The sequence below is a fragment of the Aegilops tauschii genome, chromosome 5 (assembly GCF_002575655.3).
Source record: "Aegilops tauschii subsp. strangulata cultivar AL8/78 chromosome 5, Aet v6.0, whole genome shotgun sequence".
NCBI classification, from domain to species: domain Eukaryota; kingdom Viridiplantae; phylum Streptophyta; class Magnoliopsida; order Poales; family Poaceae; genus Aegilops; species Aegilops tauschii.
Genome location: NC_053039.3, coordinates 356,192,115 through 356,215,160, shown reverse-complemented (window position 1 = coordinate 356,215,160; position 23,046 = coordinate 356,192,115). Strand labels below are relative to the sequence as shown.

Sequence of the window (23,046 nt, the reverse complement as noted above, 5' to 3'; positions counted from 1 at the left end):
CTCCTCGTGTTCACAGAAAAATGATGTTTTGACTGCCTATATCATTTTAAATACCTATCGTTTTGAACTGGAGATAGTAACCTAGATGCAGTGATCAATTACCAAACAAAAAAAGATCTTCACATTTAATTCCTCACAATAAAAGGACACACCACACAACCAATACGAATCATTTAAAATCCATTCCTAGCAAGATACAGCACAATTCACTCCACATTTTCAAGTGTACTCATTTATTTGGGAAACAAAAATGGCAGATATCCTGAAGCAGCAAGGCACTATGCCAAACCCATCACCAGATTCACTCGGCCGGTTACAATAATTCTGCTGACGGCCTGCGCTGCTGTGTGGCTGCACTGCGCCCCCTTCTCATTTTCGTGTGCATGTTGCTGTAACATGTGTCAAAGTCACGTCGCAGTGGATTAGCTCAGCATTCTACTCCGGGTCAAACCTCAGTAGACAGTGTGGTAGCTAGCATTTCTCCTTCCCCCCAAGCCAGCCCGAGGCCACGCCACGGCTTATATATAGCGCTAGCCCCCACCCCCACTTTTACCTCATCCGCTTAATTGCACCGGCCCGGTCCCTGCCTCCATCTGTGCCTAGCCAGCCAAGAAGATACTTTTCATCACCAACCCGGCCGGCCACCGTGCGAGCCGAGAACGCGGCGGCGGCGCCATGGGGAGGCCTCCGTGCTGCGACAAGGTGGGCGTCAAGAAGGGGCCGTGGACGCCGGAGGAGGACCTCATGCTCGTCTCCTACATCCAGGAGCACGGCCCCGGGAACTGGCGCGCCGTGCCGACAAACACCGGTACGCACGGGCAACGATCGTTCATGGATCGGGAGTTCGGGACTCGATCTTGTGTGCAGGTGAACTGGAATTGGAATAATTGGAATTAACAAGCTTTGTTGATTTTGGGTGTTCTGCAGGGCTGATGCGGTGCAGCAAGAGCTGCCGGCTTCGGTGGACCAACTACCTCCGGCCGGGGATCAAGCGCGGCAACTTCACCGACCAGGAAGAGAAGCTCATCGTCCACCTCCAGGCGCTCCTCGGCAACCGGTGATGATAGCTTCCGTCTCATCTTTTCTTAATTTCCGTCTTGTTGTTTGTTTGTTTCTTCCGTGGACGTCAACTACAGAATTGCTGATATGAGCTTGCGGTTGACGCCATGCGCAGTTGGGCGGCGATAGCGTCCTACTTGCCCGAGAGGACGGACAACGACATCAAGAACTACTGGAACACCCACCTCAAGAAGAAGCTCAAGAAGATGCAGGACGCCGGAGGGAACGACGGCGGCTCGGAGGGCGCCGGCGCCGGGGGTGTCGGTGGTGGCGTCACGAAGGCGGCCGCTCCCAAAGGGCAGTGGGAGCGCCGGCTGCAGACGGACATCCACACTGCGCGGCAGGCCCTGCGCGACGCGCTCTCTCTAGAGCCCTCACAGCCCGCCGCGCTGGCGGCGCCGGCGCTGCCGACGCCTAGTCCGGGGTCGGTGACGACGTACGCGTCGAGCGCGGACAACATCGCGCGACTACTGGAGGGCTGGATGCGCCCCGGGAGCAGCAGCAAGGGGCCGGAGGCGTCGGGGTCGACGTCGTCCACTACGGCGACGACCCGCCAGCAGCCACAGTGCTCCTGGGACGGCGCGGCGTCCGCGTCGGCGAGTCACAGCGGCGGCGCGGCCGGGGCGGCAGCAGCGCAGACCCCCGAGGGCTCGACCGAGACGAGCAAGCTGGCCGGCGCCGGGGCCGGCGGCGCCCCGCCGGCGTTCTCCATGCTGGAGAACTGGCTTCTTGACGACGGCATGGGCCACGGCGAGGCGGGACTCATGGACGACGTGGTGCCACTAGGGGACCCCAGTGAGTTCTTCTAAGTACGGCGCGCGCGTACCAACCGGGAATTCATCGACGAGAGCAAGAACAAAATTTAAGAAAGGCGTGATCGCCGATCGAGTAGTTGAGCAGAAACAACAAAAGGCCGGGGGCTATAGTTCTGATTAATCCTCGGTGATTTAGATCGAGCTGGGAGTCCGTCCAGTTTGCTTAATCGTTTTAGATTTTAATTAGTTGCTCTTTGCGATGTTAATTAGGGTTTGAAACTGATCATGTCCTAAATGGATCGTGCAGGAGGGATAAAGAAAGAAATGTACATCTTATAAAAGAAAGATCTATATAGATGCTTAATTTATAATTACTTACTTAAAGTATACTTTTTATATTAATTTTACCTCATTAGTCATTTCTCTCATCGAGCTGAAATAAATCATTTTGTATCTTGTTTTCATGTAGTATTTGTTTCAAGTTTGATTGACACTGATCATATGCAGTTAAGTGGAGGTTTAATTGATTTCTAACAATATCTTGTTTTCAAGATCAGATGCATCAAACGAACCTGTTATCGGAAATTTTAATTTTGGATAATTTGGTAAAGATAAGGTTAATATTATATAAACATATTTGGTTCTTCCATGAGGTTCCCAAATGCAAAGCCAAGTCCCTCAAAATAAAAATGTTCGGGTTAAACTGGGATCTCATTTGTGAATCATGCATGTTTGTAATTTCTGCAATATTTAACATATCAAAATGAGTGGAAGGCTTGAAGTTCCCAAATTTACATCTGGAAGAACCACCACATTAAAATGGTACTAGCTAGTATATGTGCTCAAATCTTTTCATATTTGACTCAACTAGACATAGAGCTGTCATGCATTTATTTGATGCCATTTAATGCTTGAAAATCACATGTTGTACCGGATCCTTTCTTTACTTCAGCTGATATATTGAATTCTTTTAGGGACAACGATAGTTAACATATTTATATTTTCGGTGCTAACTTGACAATCTAAATATATGGAACTTGTCATCTTATGGTTTTAGATAAATATTTGCTCAATTTGTCTATGTGGATGAATTTAGTATCCTATTTATTGAATAAAAAATGTCATATATATCTCAAAGTGCAATATAAGACTGCTCAACATGGTCACATGTGTGCCCATTTGAGAACAAGCATTTCTGATTTAAAAACAGAAAGGACCACATTACTCGTAAATTCCATATGATGTGTCACTACATACATATGGAACATGCGTCTTACATATCGTTTTACATTTATGTGTATGTATATAAGTTATTGCTGAGGGACCTCCTTGATTCAAATGAATTTCAGAGATATTTTGGGTTTTGATCCTTTGGAACATTCAGTACAAACATTGTTTGGTTTGTAGGATTATAAACCTTAGGATTGTTTTCTTATGGGCCACCACTGTCCACTTAGTTACAAGATAATTTTCACCGAGTCCAAACACTCAGATATTTTTATTTCTATGATTACTAATTTACCATGGCATGCACGCCTGATCCCTACAGAAAAAGCATGCATTTGTCATGTGTTGCAACCAAACAACGTAGATATACTGTTTATTTCTAGTGTTTTCAAATATTTGCTGGATACATGATCATGGCAACCGATTTTTTTTCCTGTTCCCATACTTGTGAATCCTTTGAAGTGCTCCCAAGAGGCTCTTTTGTAACTCTTGCTCTGTTTGCGCAGAGTACACAATATGATTTATTTACCTGACATATAACTACACAAAGAAGGGACTTGGAAGGGGAAAGAAATGTCATTTAGACTTGCAAATTAAGTCTACGATCCCACATGTATGTGACCGAGCCCACCATTTTTTTTTCAAAAAATATTCGGTAGCATCGTATATATATTCCAACCAGCTCTTATAAAAACTAATTACAATAGGAACGACGCATCCAAGAATAATGCCCGGGCTCCAGTCCCGTCTCGACGGCGTCCATGGGGGCGTCGAGGAGCTGGTGGGCTCGGTCTCCCGTCTATCTTTTTGGTCGACGGTTTTAGGTGTTCGGCTGGTGGCTGGCGTTATGCGCGATGTCACCAGTGGGCAAGTGAAAATGGTGGTTCCAGATTTGGGCTTGTGGATTGAAGGCAGCGGATCTGGTGCTCAGCCTCGACAACGTCGACGGCTGACGATGGTTTCGGTATTCGAGGGGAATGGGGACGTTCTCTGGTCCACACGCCACAGCGGCAAAGGCTTCGCCGATGGCAAGTTTCTTCATCGACTCATAGCGCCCTCATGGGCTATGGTTCTCCTTCGAATCCAGCGACATTCAGCGGTGACGACGGCTATTGCAGAATTAACTAATGATTCATGTGTATTTTTCTTTTCTTTGGTTTTTTCGTAAAAAAAAATTGGACACATGTTTGCTCTCGACCCTTCTGATTGGTACCGCGTGCGTGCGTTGTATTCATCATATTTGTCATCAATGAAACACGTGATTACCCTAAAATAAAAACTAATTAAGAAGACACCTGACCTAATTTTTCTTCCCTTTATGACGGCGATCTGTGACAGGCTCAGCCATGGAATCTCGCACGAGAGTTAAGCTCCAATGCGTCCCCTTGCTGCCTCTGATGGTAGCTCATCATGAAAAGATCGCACTGCTACACTAGCTAGTTCGGCTATGAATACGGTCAAAGTAATTGCTCTGTTGTTCCTCTTGTGTTGAAGCATGCACGATGGCATCCTTTAGGGGGTAGCGTACCTTACTAGTGATAATTAATGTCTTTTTATTTAGGTCACAATGAAGCATTGCGCTCTCTGCACGGTCGTTCTTCAGAGACACGCACATGCTTAGTCGGCACTTAGAGACAATTACAGGCTCGTCGCGTGCTCCGTTATCACGGACGAGTCAATATAGAGAATTATCTCAGACATATCGTTGTCGGTTACAAATCCAAAAGCGTCTAAGAAACTGAGCTTATCTCAAATGGTTTCACAGGAATAACCGTCCGAGATACATCTCGAACAAGTTTTGTCACAAGTCGTCAGAAATAATGTACCATCTCATAGTATAGGATCGGCTAGTCGGTCTATTTCCACCAAGAAAAACTTTGAGAGAGGTTCCTTTGGTGAAGGTATTTGGAACCGATCGAGATAGTCCGTTTGATATTCGATTGTAGTGCAATTGTGAAGAGTATATTGTCACTCCTTGTACATGCTTGTTTGAACAGAAAGGAACTAGGTTCGGGTCGCTCGCGACATTGCGGTCGGCTGGTGCCCGTACGGCAATGTGGGTGTTGCCGCGGCTTCTTGTGTGGCAACGATGGCAGTTTCGAGCGGAGCAGGCTTGCAGATGGGTCTTGGTAGTCGGTCTCTTCCGGCGTGTTCGAGGGGTCGCCGTGCCCCGCTTTGTCTTCCTGAAGTCGGAGCTGCTGAAGAGGGGCCCTTGCAGTGACGATGACACGAGACGGGTGGTCAGCTCTGGCGCTGGCTCAGCGCAAACCCAACGCTTTTCCCCTGGGATGCTCGGCGATAGAATCGGAGTTGTCTGGTCGCCGGCGCGTGTGGCTGACTGTTTGGCATCGACTGGCGCAGGCCTCAACGCTTGTTTGCGGTGAGGGCTTCTTCGGTGGTCGTCGATGATGGAGTCGGAGTCGCCCTCATGGAGGTGTGATGACGATGACGCCGGGTTGCAACCTCGACGATACTTTTCTTCTCGGCGGCGTGGGTGCGTTCTTGTGCGGGTGGCCAGGTCGCCTGTGTGTCCTGTATGGGCATGTTGTAACAGTTTTTGCCCGGTTTTCTGTTAATTAACCGGGCAACTCTCTTATTCTTTATTAATAAGATGAGGCAAAGCTTTTGCCTCTGTTTCAAAAACTATATGCGGGTAGACCGGAAACCTAAATTAAAAGATGTATGAATATAGTTGCATTATCTCAAACTTGACTTAGAGTCGATCTGCCCATTATCTTGGACTGAGTCAAAATGGAAAGTTGTCTCCCCGAATAGAAGGACTTCCCAGACACATCATTGTCGGTTACAATCCTGAAAGCGTCTACGAAATTGAGCATCTTAAATGGTTTCACGAAAATAACCGTCCGGATACATCTCAAACATGTTTTATGTTAAATCGAAGGAGACAATGTATCATCTTCGATTTTGAATAGGATCGCCTAGTTGGCAAATTGCACCTAAAAAACCATCCAAGAGGTTTCTTTGCTGACGATATTTGTAACCAATCGGGATAATCCATTTCATATGGGTTGTTCTGCACTACTGTTAGAATTCAGTTAACGCATGAATAATTGAGTGTCTCAACATGCAAGTATGCCACCTCAGCATGCAACATGCATGCGAAAAGGTCCACCACAACAATTTTATATTTAAATAGTTAGCCCCCACTAATCTATTTATCTCAACATGCGAGTATGTCACCTCAGCATGCAACATGCATGGGAAAAGGTCCACCACAACAATGCAACCATGCATAGAAAAAACCACCTTAACATGCAACATGCATGTGAAATTCAATTATGTTATGCTGTTTATATTTAATAAATTTTACAACTATAAAATGATCGAGAACAATAAATCGTATGTATTTTTATTTTTTTTTCTTCATATTATTAATTCAAGTATTCATGTTGCATACAATCAAATCTCATTGAAATATATTGCAAAACGTTCCTGCAACAATGTGTGGGGTATTCAATGTCCAAATATTTCATAAGTGAGTTATCAAGTGATACTTCATTTTTATTGTGATGCTAAGAATGGTTGATGCGGGTATGGTTGTTGTTGTAGCTTGTTGATCATTGTTTTGATCGCTTTGAAGTTTTTTTTTCCATTTTGCTACACCATTACATAGCTTCGGTGTTGTTTGACTTTGCTAGTTGTCGGTGTGTGTGTTGTGTGTGTGCGCGCGCACGCGTGCGTGCGTGTGTTGGCTTTGTGCATCCTAACTATGCAGAGGCCAAATGTGTGTTCATTGTGTTTGTATCCCCTTAATGCTTCATTTTGAGTGAATGAAATTCACCCTTTATCAAAAAAATCAAGTGATGTCGCGATGATCTGCAAAGAACATATATGTATAGGATGTAGAACTATTGTTTTGCTGTTGATATGGCCAATTTGGTTGAAAAACATTAGATAGAGTAGGTAATGTTGCTAAGGACAAGAGTTTGGTCACCGGGTAGTGACTTTGGTTACCAATCGGGTAACCTTGTTATCAGTATCCCTAAAAAAGCTTATTGAGAGAGAAAAATCAAGGTCTTTAAATCTGTAGATGGAGGAACTAAAAAAAGGTTTTGGAGGGGCTTGATGAAGGTCAAGTCATCCCTTTTTAAGAGAGGCTCATTTTGTTAGGGAACGTAGTAATTTTAAAAAAATTCCTACGCACACACAGGATCATGGTGATGTATATCAATGAGAGGGGAGAGTGTTGTCCACGTACCCTCGTAGACCGAAAGCGGAAGCGTTAGCACAACGCGGTTGATATAGTCGTACGTCTTCACGATCCGACCGATCCAAGTACCGAACGTACGGCACCTCCGAGTTCAGCACACGTTCAGCTCGATGACGTCCCGCGAACTACGATCCAGCAGAGCTTCACGGGAGAGTTCCGTCAGCACGACGGCGTGATGACAGTGATGATGTTGCTACCGACGCAGGGCTTCGCCTAAGCACCGCTACGATATGACCGAGGTGGAATATGGTGGAGGGGGGCACCACACACGGCTGGGAGAGATCAACAGATCAACTTGTGTGTCTATGGGGTGCCCCCTGGCCACGTATATAAAGGAGTGGAGGAGGGGAGGGGCCGGCCCTCTCTATGGCGCGCCCTAGGGAAGTCCTACTCCCACCGGGAGTAGGATTCCCCCTTTCCTAGTAGAACTAGGAGCCCTTCCAAGTAGTAGGAGTAGGAGATAAGGAAAGGGAAAAGAGAAGAGAAGGAAAGAGGGGGCGCAGCCCCTCTCCCTAGTCCAATTCGGACTAGGCCTTGGGGGGGCACGCAGCCTCTCCTCTCTCTTTCCCCTAAAGCCCAATAAGGCCCATATACTCCCCGGCGAATTCCCGTAACTCTCCGGTACTCCGAAAAATACCCGAATCACTCGCAACCTTTCCGATGTCCAAATATAGTCGTCCAATATATCGATCTTTACGTCTCGACCATTTCGAGACTCCTCGTCATGTCCCCGATCTCATCCAGGACTCCGAACTACCTTCGGTACATCAAAACACATAAACTCATAATACAAATCGTCACCGAACGTTAAGCGTGCGGACCCTACGGGTTCGAGAACTATGTAGACATGACCGAGACACGTCTCCGGCCAATAACCAATAACGGAACATGGATGCTCATATTGGCTCCTACATATTCTACGAAGATCTTTAATCGGTCAAACCGCATAACAACATACGTTGTTCCCTTTGTCATCGGTATGTTACTTGCCCGAGATTCGATCGTCGGTATCTCAATACCAGTTCAATCTCGTTACCCGCAAGTCTCTTTACTCGTTCCGTAATACATCATCCCGCAACTAACTCATTAGTTACAATGCTTGCAAGGCTTATAGTGATGTGTATTACCGAGTGGGCCCAGAGATACCTCTCCGACAATCGGAGTGACAAATCCTAATCTCGAAATACGCCAACTCAACAAGTACCTTCGGAGACACCTGTAGAGCACCTTTATAATCAGCCAGTTACGTTGTGACGTTTGGTAGCACACAAAGTGTTCCTCCGGTAAACGGGAGTTGCATAATCTCATAGTCATAGGAACATGTATAAGTCATGAAGAAAGCAATAGGAACATACTAAACGATCAAGTGCTAAGCTAACGGAATGGGTCAAGTCAATCACATCATTCTCCTAATGATGTGATCCCGTTAATCAAATGACAACTCATGTCTATGGTTAGGAAACTTAATCATCTTTGATTAACGAGCTAGTTAAGTAGAGGCATACTAGTGACACTATGTTTGTCTATATATTCACACATGTATTATGTTTCCGGTTAATACAATTCTAGCATGAATAATAAACATTTATCATGAAATAAGGAAATAAATAATAACTTTATTATTGCCTCTAGGGCATATTTCCCTCACCTTTAAGATTGGTGAAGGCCAATCGACGAGTTTTTGGGAAGATACCTAGTGACACTCCATTAGCTCTACAATTGTCAACCTTGTATGATATTGTGTTCAGAAAAGAGGATTGTGGCCTCTGTTCTTGGGGATAGCCCTTTGAATATCCAATTTCACAGGGCATTACTGGGCGACAAATAGACTAAGTGGATCCATTTGGTTCCTAGATTGATCGATATCAATTAATCCAACTCAGATGTCAGATTCATTTGAGTGGAGGTTAACCACTAATGGTGTCCTCACTATGAAGTCTATGTATGCTGATCTTATGGATTCTGGACCTATTTTTGTACAAAACACATTTGGAAAACAAAGGTTCCTTTCATGATCAAAGTTTTCATGTGGTTTTTTCAGAGGGTGTAATTCTTACCAAAGATAACCTTGCTAAACTTAAGTGGCAAGGCAACAATAAATGTTTTTATTGTGATCGGGAGGAGACAAATCGTCATTTATTTTTGTCATGTCCATTTACTACATTGATCTAGCGCACGCGGTTCATGTTACATACAATTTAGCACCACCAACGAGTATTTCAAATTTGTTTGAAAATTGGTTAGGTGGTCTTCATCATAAGTTGAAGGGCCAAATCCGTGTGCGAGTTTGTGTTATTCTCTGGGCAATATGGAATTGCCAGAATCATTACGTCTTTAAAAGATCATCTTCTCTAAATTTCTTGCATGTTATCAATAGAGCTACAACTTTAATTCGTATGTGGTCATCACTGCAGCGTGTGGACGCGCGGATGCTTATGGCCTCTGGGTGCAGCTGGTTGGAAACAGTTGCGCAGGGTTTGTTCAAACAGTTTGGCTGGCGAGCTATTTGTAAATTACGTGGATGAGCTATTTAATCTTGGATTTGACCGCTTACGGTCATGTTTTCCGTTTATTTGTTTTTACTGTCGAGCACTCGTGACTTAAACGTATTTCATGTTTAATAAATGGCTGTCATGTGATGCAGAGGCCGGGCAATCCCTTTTTCGGAGGAGGAAAAAAAGGAGTGGTTGCCAAGTGGTAAGCGATTAGGAACCGAGCTCCCAGTTATAGAGGGACAGACCTCTATAAATTCCAGATCCATTCGGTGAAAGAAGTTTAAAAAGAAATAGGGATTTGGCAACCGGAGCTTTGACCCGCGGTAGAAGCACAAATCAATTCAAGCACCATTCGGTGACCAAGGCCCTGGCCTCGCTCCAGTGATCGAAATTGACCTCAGTCCTATGGTTGAGGTAAATCTTTTGCCTTCGTTTTAAAAAAATGTATACCTGTCGAATTGGTAAAGGTTTCAGTTAACGAAAGAGCAAAGAAACTCCTAGTACTGCAAATGGCATCCTGCGCGCTGCCACGCCTTGGAAACGCACGGCCGGTGAGGGAGCGGCGTTAAATGCCCGTGCGTCCAGGAGCAGTAAAGTCCTCTCGTCGCTGCATTGACCTTTTCCTTTTCTTCCCCTCCTGGCTGCGATGCATGCAAGGGCACTGCTGCATCTCTGCATGCACCACGCCACCCTAGTAATAAAAATACTTTCCCGCTTACTTTACTGGTATAAATTAATTAAAACTGGCCCTCTTATCTCACTCATATGCAAGCCATGACCTCACACCAAAAGGTTGATCAAAGAGTTCTTCAGTCTGTGGACTTGGCAGGGCATGCATGTGAACGCCATTGCCTTGCCTGGGCAGTAAACTGATTAATGCCCCTCCATTATACGTACTACATTTATACTATACCGAGAGGAAGCGACTTCGAGTACACTCTAGAGTTTCAGTGTACGTACATAGTATAGTTTGCATGGAGAAGGAGCACATGGTCCAACAGTGGCAATAGTTTACTGAAGAAAATTTGACTCTCGTACTATTATTTGTTTAGAGGTAGACAAAATTTGACCCGTGATGCGTCATGGTCAGAGAAGGATCGGTCGATGAGTAGGTGCATGCATGAAGGGAGGAAGATCGAGATAGAGGGCGGGGCAGGGCAGCTGCCTAGGCAGGCAGGGAGATGATAAACAAAAAGTAGCAGCGGAACTCAGAGTGTGCGATCGAATTGAATGCCCGAGCGAAAAGGAAAACAAGGGCGTAAATGCGTGCCCTCCGCCACTGCACATGTGAGGGGACTTATTGGCAAGCTAGGCTAGTAGCCTAGATGGAGATCATCAGCTCCACCTCCACCTCCACCTCCATGCATGCTGCCCTTCTCTTCCTGTGTGGAAATGGACAAATCTGGCTCTTTTCTAAAACTTTAGCATAAATTAAAATGGATCCGGCCCAGAAAAAAATCCACTAAATGGTCCATTTGCATGACGCCCCAGGCCCAGCCTCGGGCGTCATGCAAAAACGGGTCATTTTGTGAAAAGAAGATCGGGTTCATTTTGTGTCAAAGTTTTAGAAAGGGTTAGATTTGTCAATTTTCACTCCTCCTGTAGCTCCTTGCCCTCTCTGTACTCCTCACCCAGCTGTAAAGTAAAGATGGAGCTAGCCAGGAGAGAGAGAGAGCACGAGGATGGACACTGTGACATCTGTCCTTGGGACGAAGAACATGCTTTGCTTTGTACTGAACCAAGGCTGCAACACCTAATTCTAGCCGTACCACAGTGCCATGGAACTTCAGTATAAGCCATACTTGCTTAATCGGCATATACTGGAGTAACTAACTTGTAGGGCATGCATGCATGCATGCATTAAGGCTGCAAATGGCAAGAATGAAGGTACGTACACGCTGGCATTGCACGTACGTACACTGTGTCGTGGCATCAGAATATATATTCGGGGCACACACAGCTATTTTTCGCTGCAAGACATATGAGTGCGTACGTAACGTATTATTATCATTATTCATTGCTGTGTTTATCCCTTGGCATGCACCGTCCGGACAAGGGCATGTGCAGAGATTAACTCATTGGTGATGGGGAGTAATGGGGAGCATGTGGGGAATTAGACCCCTCGCTGGACAAGATTGATCGGCTTGCCTGCACTAACTCGCCCTGAATTCAAGTTCACTCAGGCAGGGCCCTGGCGAGATGCACGCAACAGGAGTTGGTTAGCCCCAATGCTTGATCGGCTTGTCTTCTCCCGTCGATCCTTCACTTCTACGTCTGCATGCAGATGCTACTCCCTCCGTCTCAGTTTACAAGTCCTGCGCGTATACCTAGGTTGTCAATGTTATCACCATAATATAAACTATATAACACAAAAATTATACCGTTTAAAAATAGAACATCTAAAGTTTATATTGATATATTTTTTGTAATATAGACTTGTATTAGGTTGGTCAAATTGACGACCTAGGAGTACGCGCACGCCCTGTAAACTGAGAGAGAGGGAGTACTTGATCTTACTCCAAGTTAACTGCATGCGGTCGAGTTGATTAATCTTTATCTCCGGTCGATCGAGATGCATGCATGATCGATCGATACGAATGTCGTACCACTTGTGTGTAGTGTACGAACGTACGTACGTAGGTTGTAGCTAGAGAGTAGATTGACAGGGAGAGATGTCGGAAGGGCTACGTTTTTCTCGCCTCTCGCGAAATCGATCGATCGAGTTAATGCAATATATATGCCCTGCTTGATGGACCGATCCCGACGCTGACCTGAAAGGGCCGCCGTTGTGGTCACTGCATGCTCAGGCCATTAGGCCTGCCGACGCAAACGCCAGCGCGCGATCGGAGGTGTGAAAATAAGAAGAATGTTCTGCAGCAACGCAATTCATTCCTGCTTCGATCTTTCACACAGTAGCTAGCAGTGGTCGTTCTCGTTCATGGTCAGGGCAGCTAGCTGAGAGATCCTGCAAGGAGTCGATGTCGACCGCATGAGCGTACGGGTACGGGCATGGCATGATTATCAAGAGATTATTAAGGACCAAGATGTAGTATTAAGTACTCCTCCTCCATCTCAACAGATCTAGGGGGTAGATCGATCGTACTAGGAGTGTCCTAGCTAAGCTGTCGTACTAGCTAGCTAGCTAGGGGATACTAGATCGTAACACTGCAATGTGCGCACTCTGCACATATGGGACGGGACGCGTGCACGGTTTTGAATCGTACCATGCAATATTATTCGATCGATCTCCCGATTAAATGGAGCATCCACCGATCATATTCAAGCACGTACGACGCGCTGCATGAGCTAGCACAGTACGCAAGGCGTCGCATATAAGGATATCGATCGGCCGAATCGACCAGGTCGTAGCAGCTAGGCAGCCTAAGCGCATGGTACTTGTACAGCGACAACGTGACATGTAGTATATACATGCATACACTCTGAAGTTATACTTATATTTCATGAGCCGCATAGCATAGCATAGCATGCAAAACATAGCGTAGTCTCGCTTCCTTTCACGCGGAAATGCAAGCTGATCAGGCGCTCGTTTTGCTTCTCCCGCGTGCGTGCTCCTTCACGTAAGCATGTGCGCTGGAGCTGTAGCACAGGTCGGCTTCAAGGGATAGGTGCACGTATGGGTGCCCATGAAACCGGCCCTAAGCGTACGCACACAATAACACAGTACTAGATTGCAACTCGCGATCGATCGAGTTAATGTTGTTTCGTCTTTTTTGCTGTTATGCTACACATATGGAGCGTCATGCATTGCATGGTAGCAATTGATTCCGCATGGCCGGCAGCATGTCATCTTGCGAAAAGTTGTCTCTGCTTTTGTGTTCATCGTTGTCCCGATTAATTCTTCGGTTGTACGCGTTGACGTCGCCAAAAGAAAAAACGTGTAGTTCCAGCCCGGCTTCGTCGTCATGTATATGGATACACATGTTCTTCTCTGCAATTTACACGTAAAGGCATGGAAAATTTAGCTGTATAATAAAAGGTGTGGCTACATCTTAGTCGACTGAGTCTTAACCAAGTCTCAGTGACATAACATATAAAAGAAACAGTTTTGCTACGTCCCAGTCAGACTTAGTTATGTCTCAGTCGATACTATATTCCTTTGATCTTGCATCGAGATTCGTATAAAAAGTTTCTTTTCAATTTTTCTTTTTTCTTCTTATATACTACATCACTTGGTTGAGACTTGGTTAAGTCTCAGTCGATTGAGACCTAGACACACCGAGAAAGAAAAAAGAAAAAAAATTGTATACAAATCTCCATGTAACATCTCACAAATATAACATTGACCGAGACTTGGCTAAATCTCAGTTGAGTGAGATTTTTTAATCCCGTATAGTAAATCCCTCGTTTCTTTTTGAACTTGTTCAGTTCTTGTACTTTCAGCACGCTTCCCCTGAATTATTGCGGTATACTATTTTAAGCAAACAGTAGAACAATTCTTAACGGATGATCTTGAAATTCTACAGTTATATATATCATGGAGTTTTATTACAAATAAAAAGTTGAGCATCTAACAAGACACGACTCATTCCGGCGGCGGCAGTGGACATTCAGTGGTCCATGGACCTCGATGTAATTTTTTATTATGTTTAAGATAATTTATACTTCTGATGAAACTTTATTAAAAAAAAGAGGGATGCGAGGAGGAAAATAGCAAGAGACGCAAAAGGAGATGGAGAATTTTTCTTTTCTCAGGAGATGGAGAAATGGAATAGTATTGAAGGGGTTGTATATTTAGCCTTTAGGCCATGGAAAGTTGGTAACTACTCTGGGCCCTGATCCATCCGACCATAAACTATGGGCTGATATCTCGAGAAGTTATTCCGCATCTCCTCCTGCCCAACAGAAAACGTGAGCTGAGCCAAAGCCCAAGAAATCCCATCACCATGCCGTCTAGCCCAGCCCACCCCCACCATTTCAAACCCATCTTCTTTCCTGTAACTTCTCTCTCTCAAAAAAAAAATCTTCTTTTCTGTAACAGAAAAAAAAAACCATCCTCCTGCCCGCATCCCCTGCAATGGCTTTTCTAAAAGGAAAAAATCTCCGGCATTGGCGACGCCGGCGGTGGGTGACCAGAGCCAGCCGCCGACGCTTCTCCCTGTTCACGCCCTTCGTCCCACGCGGTATGGTCCTAATTTTGGGTGGCTACACCAGTTCAGATATCGTTGAAGGAGAAATCGCCATAGGTTTTCTCCGCTCTACGTGGTTTGCGCAAACTCTGGTTGCTGACGAACTCATTGCGATTCAGGGTAGATAATGACCACTTCCCTTGTCTGATTTTTATGTTTTTCTATCCAGCTATTGCAAATCTCAGTCCGATTTATGTAAAATATGTGGTGCCTGAAGATTCAGTAATATAAGAACCTAACTGAAATGTCTGAACCACTAAGGGCTACAGTGTTCGATGCTAGTAGCATACTATAGTATGGATAAGCATTTGCAGTACTATGAAGATGTTATATGGTATATTATGCTATGTAACATGTGATTTACCATATATCCTTGGGTGAAGCAATCAAGCAATTTTCTTCACAGGCTTCCATGTGTTATGACATTCTAGACTTGTTTCAGGAGACAAGTATTTACCCCTAGCTATTTATAGTTCGAATTCATCTATTTGGCTATTGAGATTCACATCTAATCAATGCCAAGTAATTTTTAACATATGGTTTACATCGTAGTGATTTGGTATATGCAATAATTCCATTATGTTAGAAATGGAAGATAGTCCATCGCAATTTCTTTCCTTCAGGTTCAGAATTACGAGCATAACCTCATTATCTAGATGCAGACGTTCCCTCTGAATTATCCAGCTTCCTTAGAGTAGACAAAATAGTCACACTGTTATAGAAGGTACTCCCTCAGTAAAGAAATATAAGATCATTTAGATCACTAAAGTAGTGATCTAAGCGATCTTATATTTCTTTACAGAGAGAGTACTATTGAACATTTGAGCAAGAAGATGTCATCGCTGAATATGCAGTTTCCAACACTTCTACTATTCTTCTTCAACAAGGTCAGGCTATAACAAATTGCAATAAGTGATTATTTCAGAAGCTCGGAATACAAAGGATCTTGTTTGTATTGCATAGAATGGGACCGAGTATCTGCTCTGGTGGTGTGGCTAGCTGAGAATGTGTGCTCGCGGCCCACCTTCCTATGGTCGAGGCACAGCCTTCCTCAGAGTGCCTGCTCAGGCTCTTCTTCATCTTCAAGAAACGCCACCCGGAGATAGTCCCTGGTTGGTCTAGCATTGCATAAAACCTAACGAGATTCGAAACAAAGCTAATCATTAGTCGGTTGGAGTAAATTCGTACAGATGACATATTATGTTCACTCTTTGAGAGCCTAAGTCATATTAATTTACCCTATATCAATGCTGAGCTTAGAACTTCGACTTTCCCTTATGCTGCTTGGAGTTTTGGTCTTGCGATAAAGAATTTCTTGTTTTTTCTTTTCTTTTGAAATTGAGCAGTACACAGCCGTGTTTCATGCATCATCATGCTTGCTTAAAAAAAAATATTCTTACAACAGTGAAACCTCCTGCTCTTAAAGTTGTTTGCATAGTTGATTCTCCCTCCGTCCGGAAATACTTGTCATCAAAATGAATAAAAGGAGATGTATCTAGATGTATATTAGTTCTAGATACATCCATTTTTATCCATTTTGATGACAAGTATTTTCGGATGGAGGGAGTATGTCTGAAAATTTCTAAATGATCACTTGATCATGGTTTTCATTTTAATAGTTTATTTTGGTACTATTATTTGAATGTAGTTCAAGAACATAAATATGGCTTGGTGTAACTGCAAATTGGGCAGCTTTTCCAGGGTATGGGGTAAAAGGTCGAGCCTTTACTGAGGTCCATAACACTGTATCTTCCATCAGGACAGTCAATCAGCGCTATCATGGATGTTTTCGTCCTTTGCATACACATGCTGAAGTACTTTTTGTTGGCAGATGGAAAGGATCCATGAATCATGATGCCAGAATTATCTTACGGACGATTCTTAACCTCTCTTTTCCTGTTACTATATGTTACAGGTAAATAATTCAGTGTCCAAGTTGCTGCAGTCTGTAACGCTGAATGTTCTACTGCATATGGTTTTTATATTTAGACGAACTTGGTTTACCTGAAACTGATTTCTATTTCCTGGACATTTTAAACTAATTCGCTATGGAATCTGTAGGTCTGTTGTTTGCTTGTCCTATCAAGGTAATTTAATAAGCTAACAGAATCATTGAGCGACTCTGCTTTTGAGTGCATATGTCACTGTTTTATTTATCACGAACTTATATGCTGTTCCATTTGTCACACAAGGCTATATACTTGACCATTGGGACAATGCATCCTTTCTTCAATTGGTCAAAGGTTGATTTGAAAGAAAAGAAAGGCTATGGTAGATGAACAGTGATCTATGAGCACACTGCTACTGATGATCGATAATTTGATGCTGCTTCCTGTGTTTCATTTAATATTCGAGCTAGTTGCTAGCTCTGATTGTATGGTTTCCATCTCCCTTGCCCACTTCTCTGTCTAGTTTCCACCATAAAATAGCATCCAGTGACTGGGCTGCAAATATATCTTTAAGACATATATACTCCCTCTGTCCCATAATGTAAGACGTTTTTTGACACTAGTGTTGTGTCAAAAGACGTCTTACATTATGGGACGGAGGGAGTAGTTTTTAGTTAAGGTGATATGATGACAGGGAGTTTGTATCTACAACTAAAATTTGAATTAGTCAAGCATATTTACTGAAGCAAAGTTACACCACGTAAAGCATGGTATTGTGTGTTCTTAGTCGCATCAGTAGAGGGAAAGGATGTCTAACACTCATGCTCTTCTGTGGTTGGGTAGTTAAGAGGAAAAGGCAATAAAGCTTCCGGTGTCTAATCTCTTTCGACATGTGCTGGCATTCCAACGAAGCATAAGCCAGTATCATGGTATTTCCAATATGAGGTTGCATTGCGTCTGAGACCGAGTTTTCGAAGGGTGAAGCCTGCCTAGGACAAGAATGCACATGTTTCTTCTTGTTGTTCCATGTGATCTCTGCACTTGCTCTGAAGAAAGGTGATGTGATTGCTTTGTGAACTACCTAAGCCTAATCCCAAATGCAAAAAGGGAGCTGGCATGGTTCTTCCCTTGCATAATTATCTTTGTCAGCTCAGAATATTCCTGCAGGTTTTCACTACTTCCAAATGTCTTTTTACTCTGCACAGCACACACTATTGCAGCTTTGATATTTGTTTTTCTCCAAGATGTTATTTCTCCCGGTGTTATGTTCTCCTGCCTCAAGATCTTAACTTTGGGATGGAAATCACAAAAATAATAGCCTTCACATGTCCCTGCCGTTAGCAATGCTGAGTTTCTGACTGTATCAGATGAATCTTTGTACGCTTCGTTTGTCAAGTTGAGATTCCTTCATATGTTTTGCATTATTAAGATTTTAAGTATTGAAATATGTATTGCTATCCTTGTAATACTAATTGGGTATCATTAAAAACCGAGGTTTGTGTTCTTTGTCTGACAGATGTTTAAAATCCCTGCTTTTGAAGTAGATGCAGCACCTAAGAAAGGTGAAGGCGTGATGACCTTGGACCCCACTCAAACAGGGACCATCCATAGTCTACATGTAATAGCATGTTTGGGCTGCCCTGCAATATCTGAATGCTTCTGGTACGTTTGGTATTCAATCAAGTAGATTGTGTCATCACAAGTTTAAGCCAGGACATCCTATACCGTTATGGATTTATTTTTCCATAACGAGTCACTAATCCGTAGTGGTAAGTACAAGTACATATTTGCGTGCTTGATTAAAAGATATTTTTTTCACCTTTGCGATAATTGCATGATTGTGATCCCTTCTTTTTCTGTATATGATTGTTGCACTTTAGCTTTTCCCCTATCACACTCGGTCAATTGTTGTTTAGGAGTCTAAATCGATATAAATCCATGTCCACACATTATGCCACATGCTGAAACAGTAAAGGAAATCTATTGCACAGGGATGGGGTAGAGCAACAGGTGCCTGGTGGCCAGAGAATGAGCAAAGGAAAACAACACCCTGCCTTCTTAGATATCTAGGCTGGCATGCAAATGCTGATGATATCCTTTCGACCGAAGGGGCCTACTCCTTTGGGATTCTTAAGATTCAAGTATCCTTAACTGGTCACCCCAATTATATGAAACGAAGAAAAGGAGTAGGAAAGAACACACAACACACACCCGGAGAACGAGGTAGGGCAGAAAGGTAGGACTCTCATCTAAGGTTTGCCTTAATGGCCCAAGAATTGCCCACCACTGCTAATGTGAGTTGGAATTTGCTGGACCATCAATTGAGCCAGCCCAATTAGGTCTCCACATGCATGAGTGGGTGATCATGTGTCAAGTTTATGCAGGTTAGCATGCACTTTGTCCGTTGGAAACGATGTATCATTAGGCGAAGGAGGTTGTCTATAAATATGCAGTGCGATGGATAGGGGTTGGTTTGTGCTGAAAGCAAGCTAGCTGGGAGCATAGTAGAAGAAGAGAGAGGCCACCTCGTGATGAAGAGGCTGGTGGTCCTGAGGAGGTGCGAGCCGATCGTGCGGTTCAGCTGCTGCGGCGTGCGGTACGGCGAGTGCCGCCGCAACCACGCCGCCAGCACGGGGGGCTATGCCGTGGACGGCTGCAGGGAGTTCATCGCCGAGGGCGAGGAGGGCACCTTCGGCGCACTCAAGTGCTCGGCCTGCGGCTGCCACCGCAGCTTCCACCACAGGGTGCAGGTCTATGAGGTTGCATGGGACTGCGAGTCCGACACGTCGTCGTCGTCTTCAAGCAGCAGCTAGGCTGCTGCCGCTGCCATTCCCCTCCATCGTCAAGCTGCTGCTGCTGCATCATGTCTACTCTAGGACCCCTATGATTGTTAGCTGATCCTGTATTGAAATACTTATAATAACTCAAAGTGAGCATCTCTAGTCTACTCTCCGGTGTCTTGTTTGTTCCCTCCTCCTGATTGTAATCCCATGCAAGCTCATGTTATCTATCTATCTACATATTGCTTCTCTGAATCTGTCAATTGCCACTGATCATGTCAACTGCTTTGGCTCCAAACCTTTTCCTATCTGGCTATAAACTGTTTCCATGGGATCTGTGTTTTTAACCCACACTGGTATTTTGGTCGGCCACCACTGGGTGCAAATAAATCTGTTTTCCTTTTTGTCAGTTCATTGCCCAGGTTTGTGTCATCTGAACTTCGAGAGACATTCCTATATTCACCAAATCCAAGAACTTGCACCTATCCAGGCAAACTCTAGTTCAACCTTAGTTCAAAACGACGACACTTATTTTGGATCGGAGGGATGCTAACTCCATTTCACATGCTTCCTCTTAAGTGTTTCCTCGGTGGCTGAGATGTTCTAGATCGTGTACTAGTCTGCATGCCTCTGTCCTGAAAGGGTTGCTGTGCTATTTTCACGATACATCCTGATTTTGGAGTCAATTGAATGGAGATCATCAAATCACTGGGGGGGGGGGGGGGGGGGGGGGGGGGGCTAGCCTGGTCGACACGAATGCTTATTTTGGACATTTATGTGGAACGAAAAGTTAGATGCGTGGGCTGCTTGGACCTGCCTGCCCTGCCTCGACAGCGGCATAAAAAGGGGCAGCACGACAGCAATTATAGCAGTAATTCGCTGAGGTACACACTATGAATAGCTCTAGCCAGCCAGCCTTTTTCTTTTCATCTTCCTCTCCTTTTCCCTGGAACCGCTTTCATGTCCCGTTCTATCCGGCCTTTTGGTCATTCGTGCAACAACTGTTTGCAAGAGCCGATGACCCCATTGTCGTCGTGTTCCTCAGATCCAGCCTCCGCCATGCACCCGCTTCAACGTAAGTTCATAGCCTCACGTATCTATCTGCGTGTTTGATTGGGCGAGGCTCGCGCTGACAGTTTTGACAGCGTGGAATGGTAGCAGGCGGCAACGGACAGGACAGCGGTAACGGACTTTAAAGGCCACGATAACGGCTAGGCGCGAACCAACAGCACGGCTGCAGAATGCAGACAGTGACGGACGGATAGATACATAGCGGTACTCTCTCTTGTGTGCATGCATATTTTCTCGCATCCTGCTAGCACTCGACAAGCAGGACCCCGCGCTTAGGGAAACGGTATGCTTGCGAAGGAGCACCGGCTGTGCCATTCTGTGATACCACATGGATACTGGCACGTTTGTACTTGGTATTTTCTTTTTAGAAACACGGAACAACGGGACATCTTGTCTAGGACTCAAAGCTTTGTTGTTGCTGTTGTTTGTTGTTCGTCTGCACACGACCCGCACGCCATCCCTTTTGCTAAAATTGGATGTTCGGAAGGCTTTTGATTCCGTCCGTTTGGGAGTACTTGAGCTATTGTAGCACCGAGGTTTCCCACCGAGGATCCGTGATTGGTTGTCGGCCTTACTTCACACATCTTCCTCCCGGGGCCATGCTTAATGGTGTGCCTGGCATGCCTATCCCTTCATGGACGTGGCCTCCATCAGAGGGATACTCTCTCGCCGCGACCTCCTCTTTGGCATCTTTTTTTTTTTAGTAACTCCTCTTTGGCATCTGTAGCGCCGCTTGCCAACTGGGCCTGGCCTGACACGGGCCCATGGTCGCTCGCTCGCGTTCATGGCTCTCTCGCTCGGGCTCCCTCGCCTTTTCCTTTTTTTCATTGGTTCATCTTTTTTACTTGCTTTTAATTTTTGTGCTTCCTTGTTCACTAAAAATATTGTTTGCTGGTTTTTTTAAGTAAAAAAAAGTTCGTCGGTTTAAGACAGTTCGCAAATCTGAAAAAAGTTTCACTAATTTTATAAAGTGCGTGAAATTAAAATAGTTCATGAATTTGAAAAAAATATTGTGAATTCAAAAAAGTTCTTGAGTCTTAAAATGGTTCACCAATTTTAAAAAGTGCATGAATTTGAAAAAGTTCATCAAATTTGATAATAACTTCACAAATTTCACAAAAGTTTAAAAACTAGAAAAAAATCATGACATTTGAAAAAGTTCACAAAAATTGAAAAAACTTCAAAGTTTTAGAAAAAAATTCATCAATTATGAAAAAAAGTTCATGAATTCGAAAAAAGTTTGTGGGGCTTGAAAAAAAGTTTGTAAAAATTGAAAACAGTCTGTGGATTTATAAAACATTCATGCATTTGAGAAAATAGTTCATGGATTTGAAAAAGTTTACAAATTTAAGAAAATGTTCACGAATTTTTTAGAAAAAGTTCATGGATTTGGAAGAAGGTTCATGGATTTGAAAAACGTTCACGAATTAAAGAAAATGTTCATGAATTTAAGAAAAGATCATTATTTTAAAGAAGGTAATGAACATGAAAAAAGAAAGAGAAAGAGGAAATGGAAAAGAAAAAAAACGAAAGAAAAAATGGCCAAACAAAATCGAGAAAAAATAGAGTCTAGATGGCACGGGGCAATAGTAAGAATAAGTATTACTAGCATATTCCCGCGCGGCGGCACGCCGCGCCCATCGATACGATGCGGTTATAATTTCTTATTATCTTGTTTCATTCGTAATCAAGATGAGGTTGATCCAACAACCATATATTATGTAGAGCACAACTTCTTATTCTGGTTTGGCTAGTACACACATGCAGTTACAGGTTGGTCCACCAAAATCATTACACTACGTAATACATATAACACTAACCGTCATCTACAGTCTTAGGATAATCTCTCTATAAACTACATTCCTAGTCTCAAAAGATGGACATCCATGATCATCCTCAATCAAGAACTTGAGACCACTCCGTGAAGAAACGCGCGATACTGCAACATACCGTTGTCCATGCGAAAATACCGGCTCTCGTAAATATACACATATCTTAGACAAAGTCTGCCCTTGGCTCTTATTGATCTGTCATAGCATAGCACAACCTTATTGCAAATTGACACCGTCAAAGTGTAAAAGGCCACTTAGATCCCGCTGAGTTCAAAACTATACGTGGAACGGATACATGCTGCCCTTTATTAGAACCAGTGATAATTTCTCCTTCTAGAACCCTGTCACCTAGTCGAGTAATAATCAATCGTGTTCCATTGCACAAACCCAATGATTGATTAATATTCCTAAGAAGCATAATAGGAACTCCCAACTTTGAGAGAAATCTTATGATGAGGAATATTATTTGTAGTAATAGGGTTCAATACTTCATCAACGGGATCCGTAGATTTTGATATAGAATCATAACTTAGGCAGTCCGTAGAACTCCACGTACACAC

At 44.0% G+C, this 23,046-nt stretch overlaps 2 protein-coding genes across 2 annotated transcripts; both read left to right on the top strand.

Annotated features, from left to right (window-relative positions):
• Positions 1–542: 542 nt before the first annotated feature.
• Positions 543–2,188, top strand: LOC109731887 (myb-related protein 306). Its single transcript, XM_020291063.4, has 3 exons — positions 543–808; positions 928–1,057; positions 1,175–2,188. The coding sequence occupies exons 1-3, from the start codon at positions 676–678 to the stop codon at positions 1,866–1,868; spliced, it is 957 nt and encodes a 318-aa protein (XP_020146652.1). The 5' UTR covers positions 543–675; the 3' UTR covers positions 1,869–2,188.
• Positions 2,189–18,827: 16,639 nt separating this feature from the next.
• On the top strand, positions 18,828–19,838 carry LOC109731870 (mini zinc finger protein 3). The gene has a single exon (XM_020291047.4). The coding sequence runs from the start codon at positions 19,335–19,337 to the stop codon at positions 19,614–19,616; it is 282 nt and encodes a 93-aa protein (XP_020146636.1). The 5' UTR covers positions 18,828–19,334; the 3' UTR covers positions 19,617–19,838.
• The last annotated feature ends 3,208 nt before the right edge of the window (positions 19,839–23,046 follow it).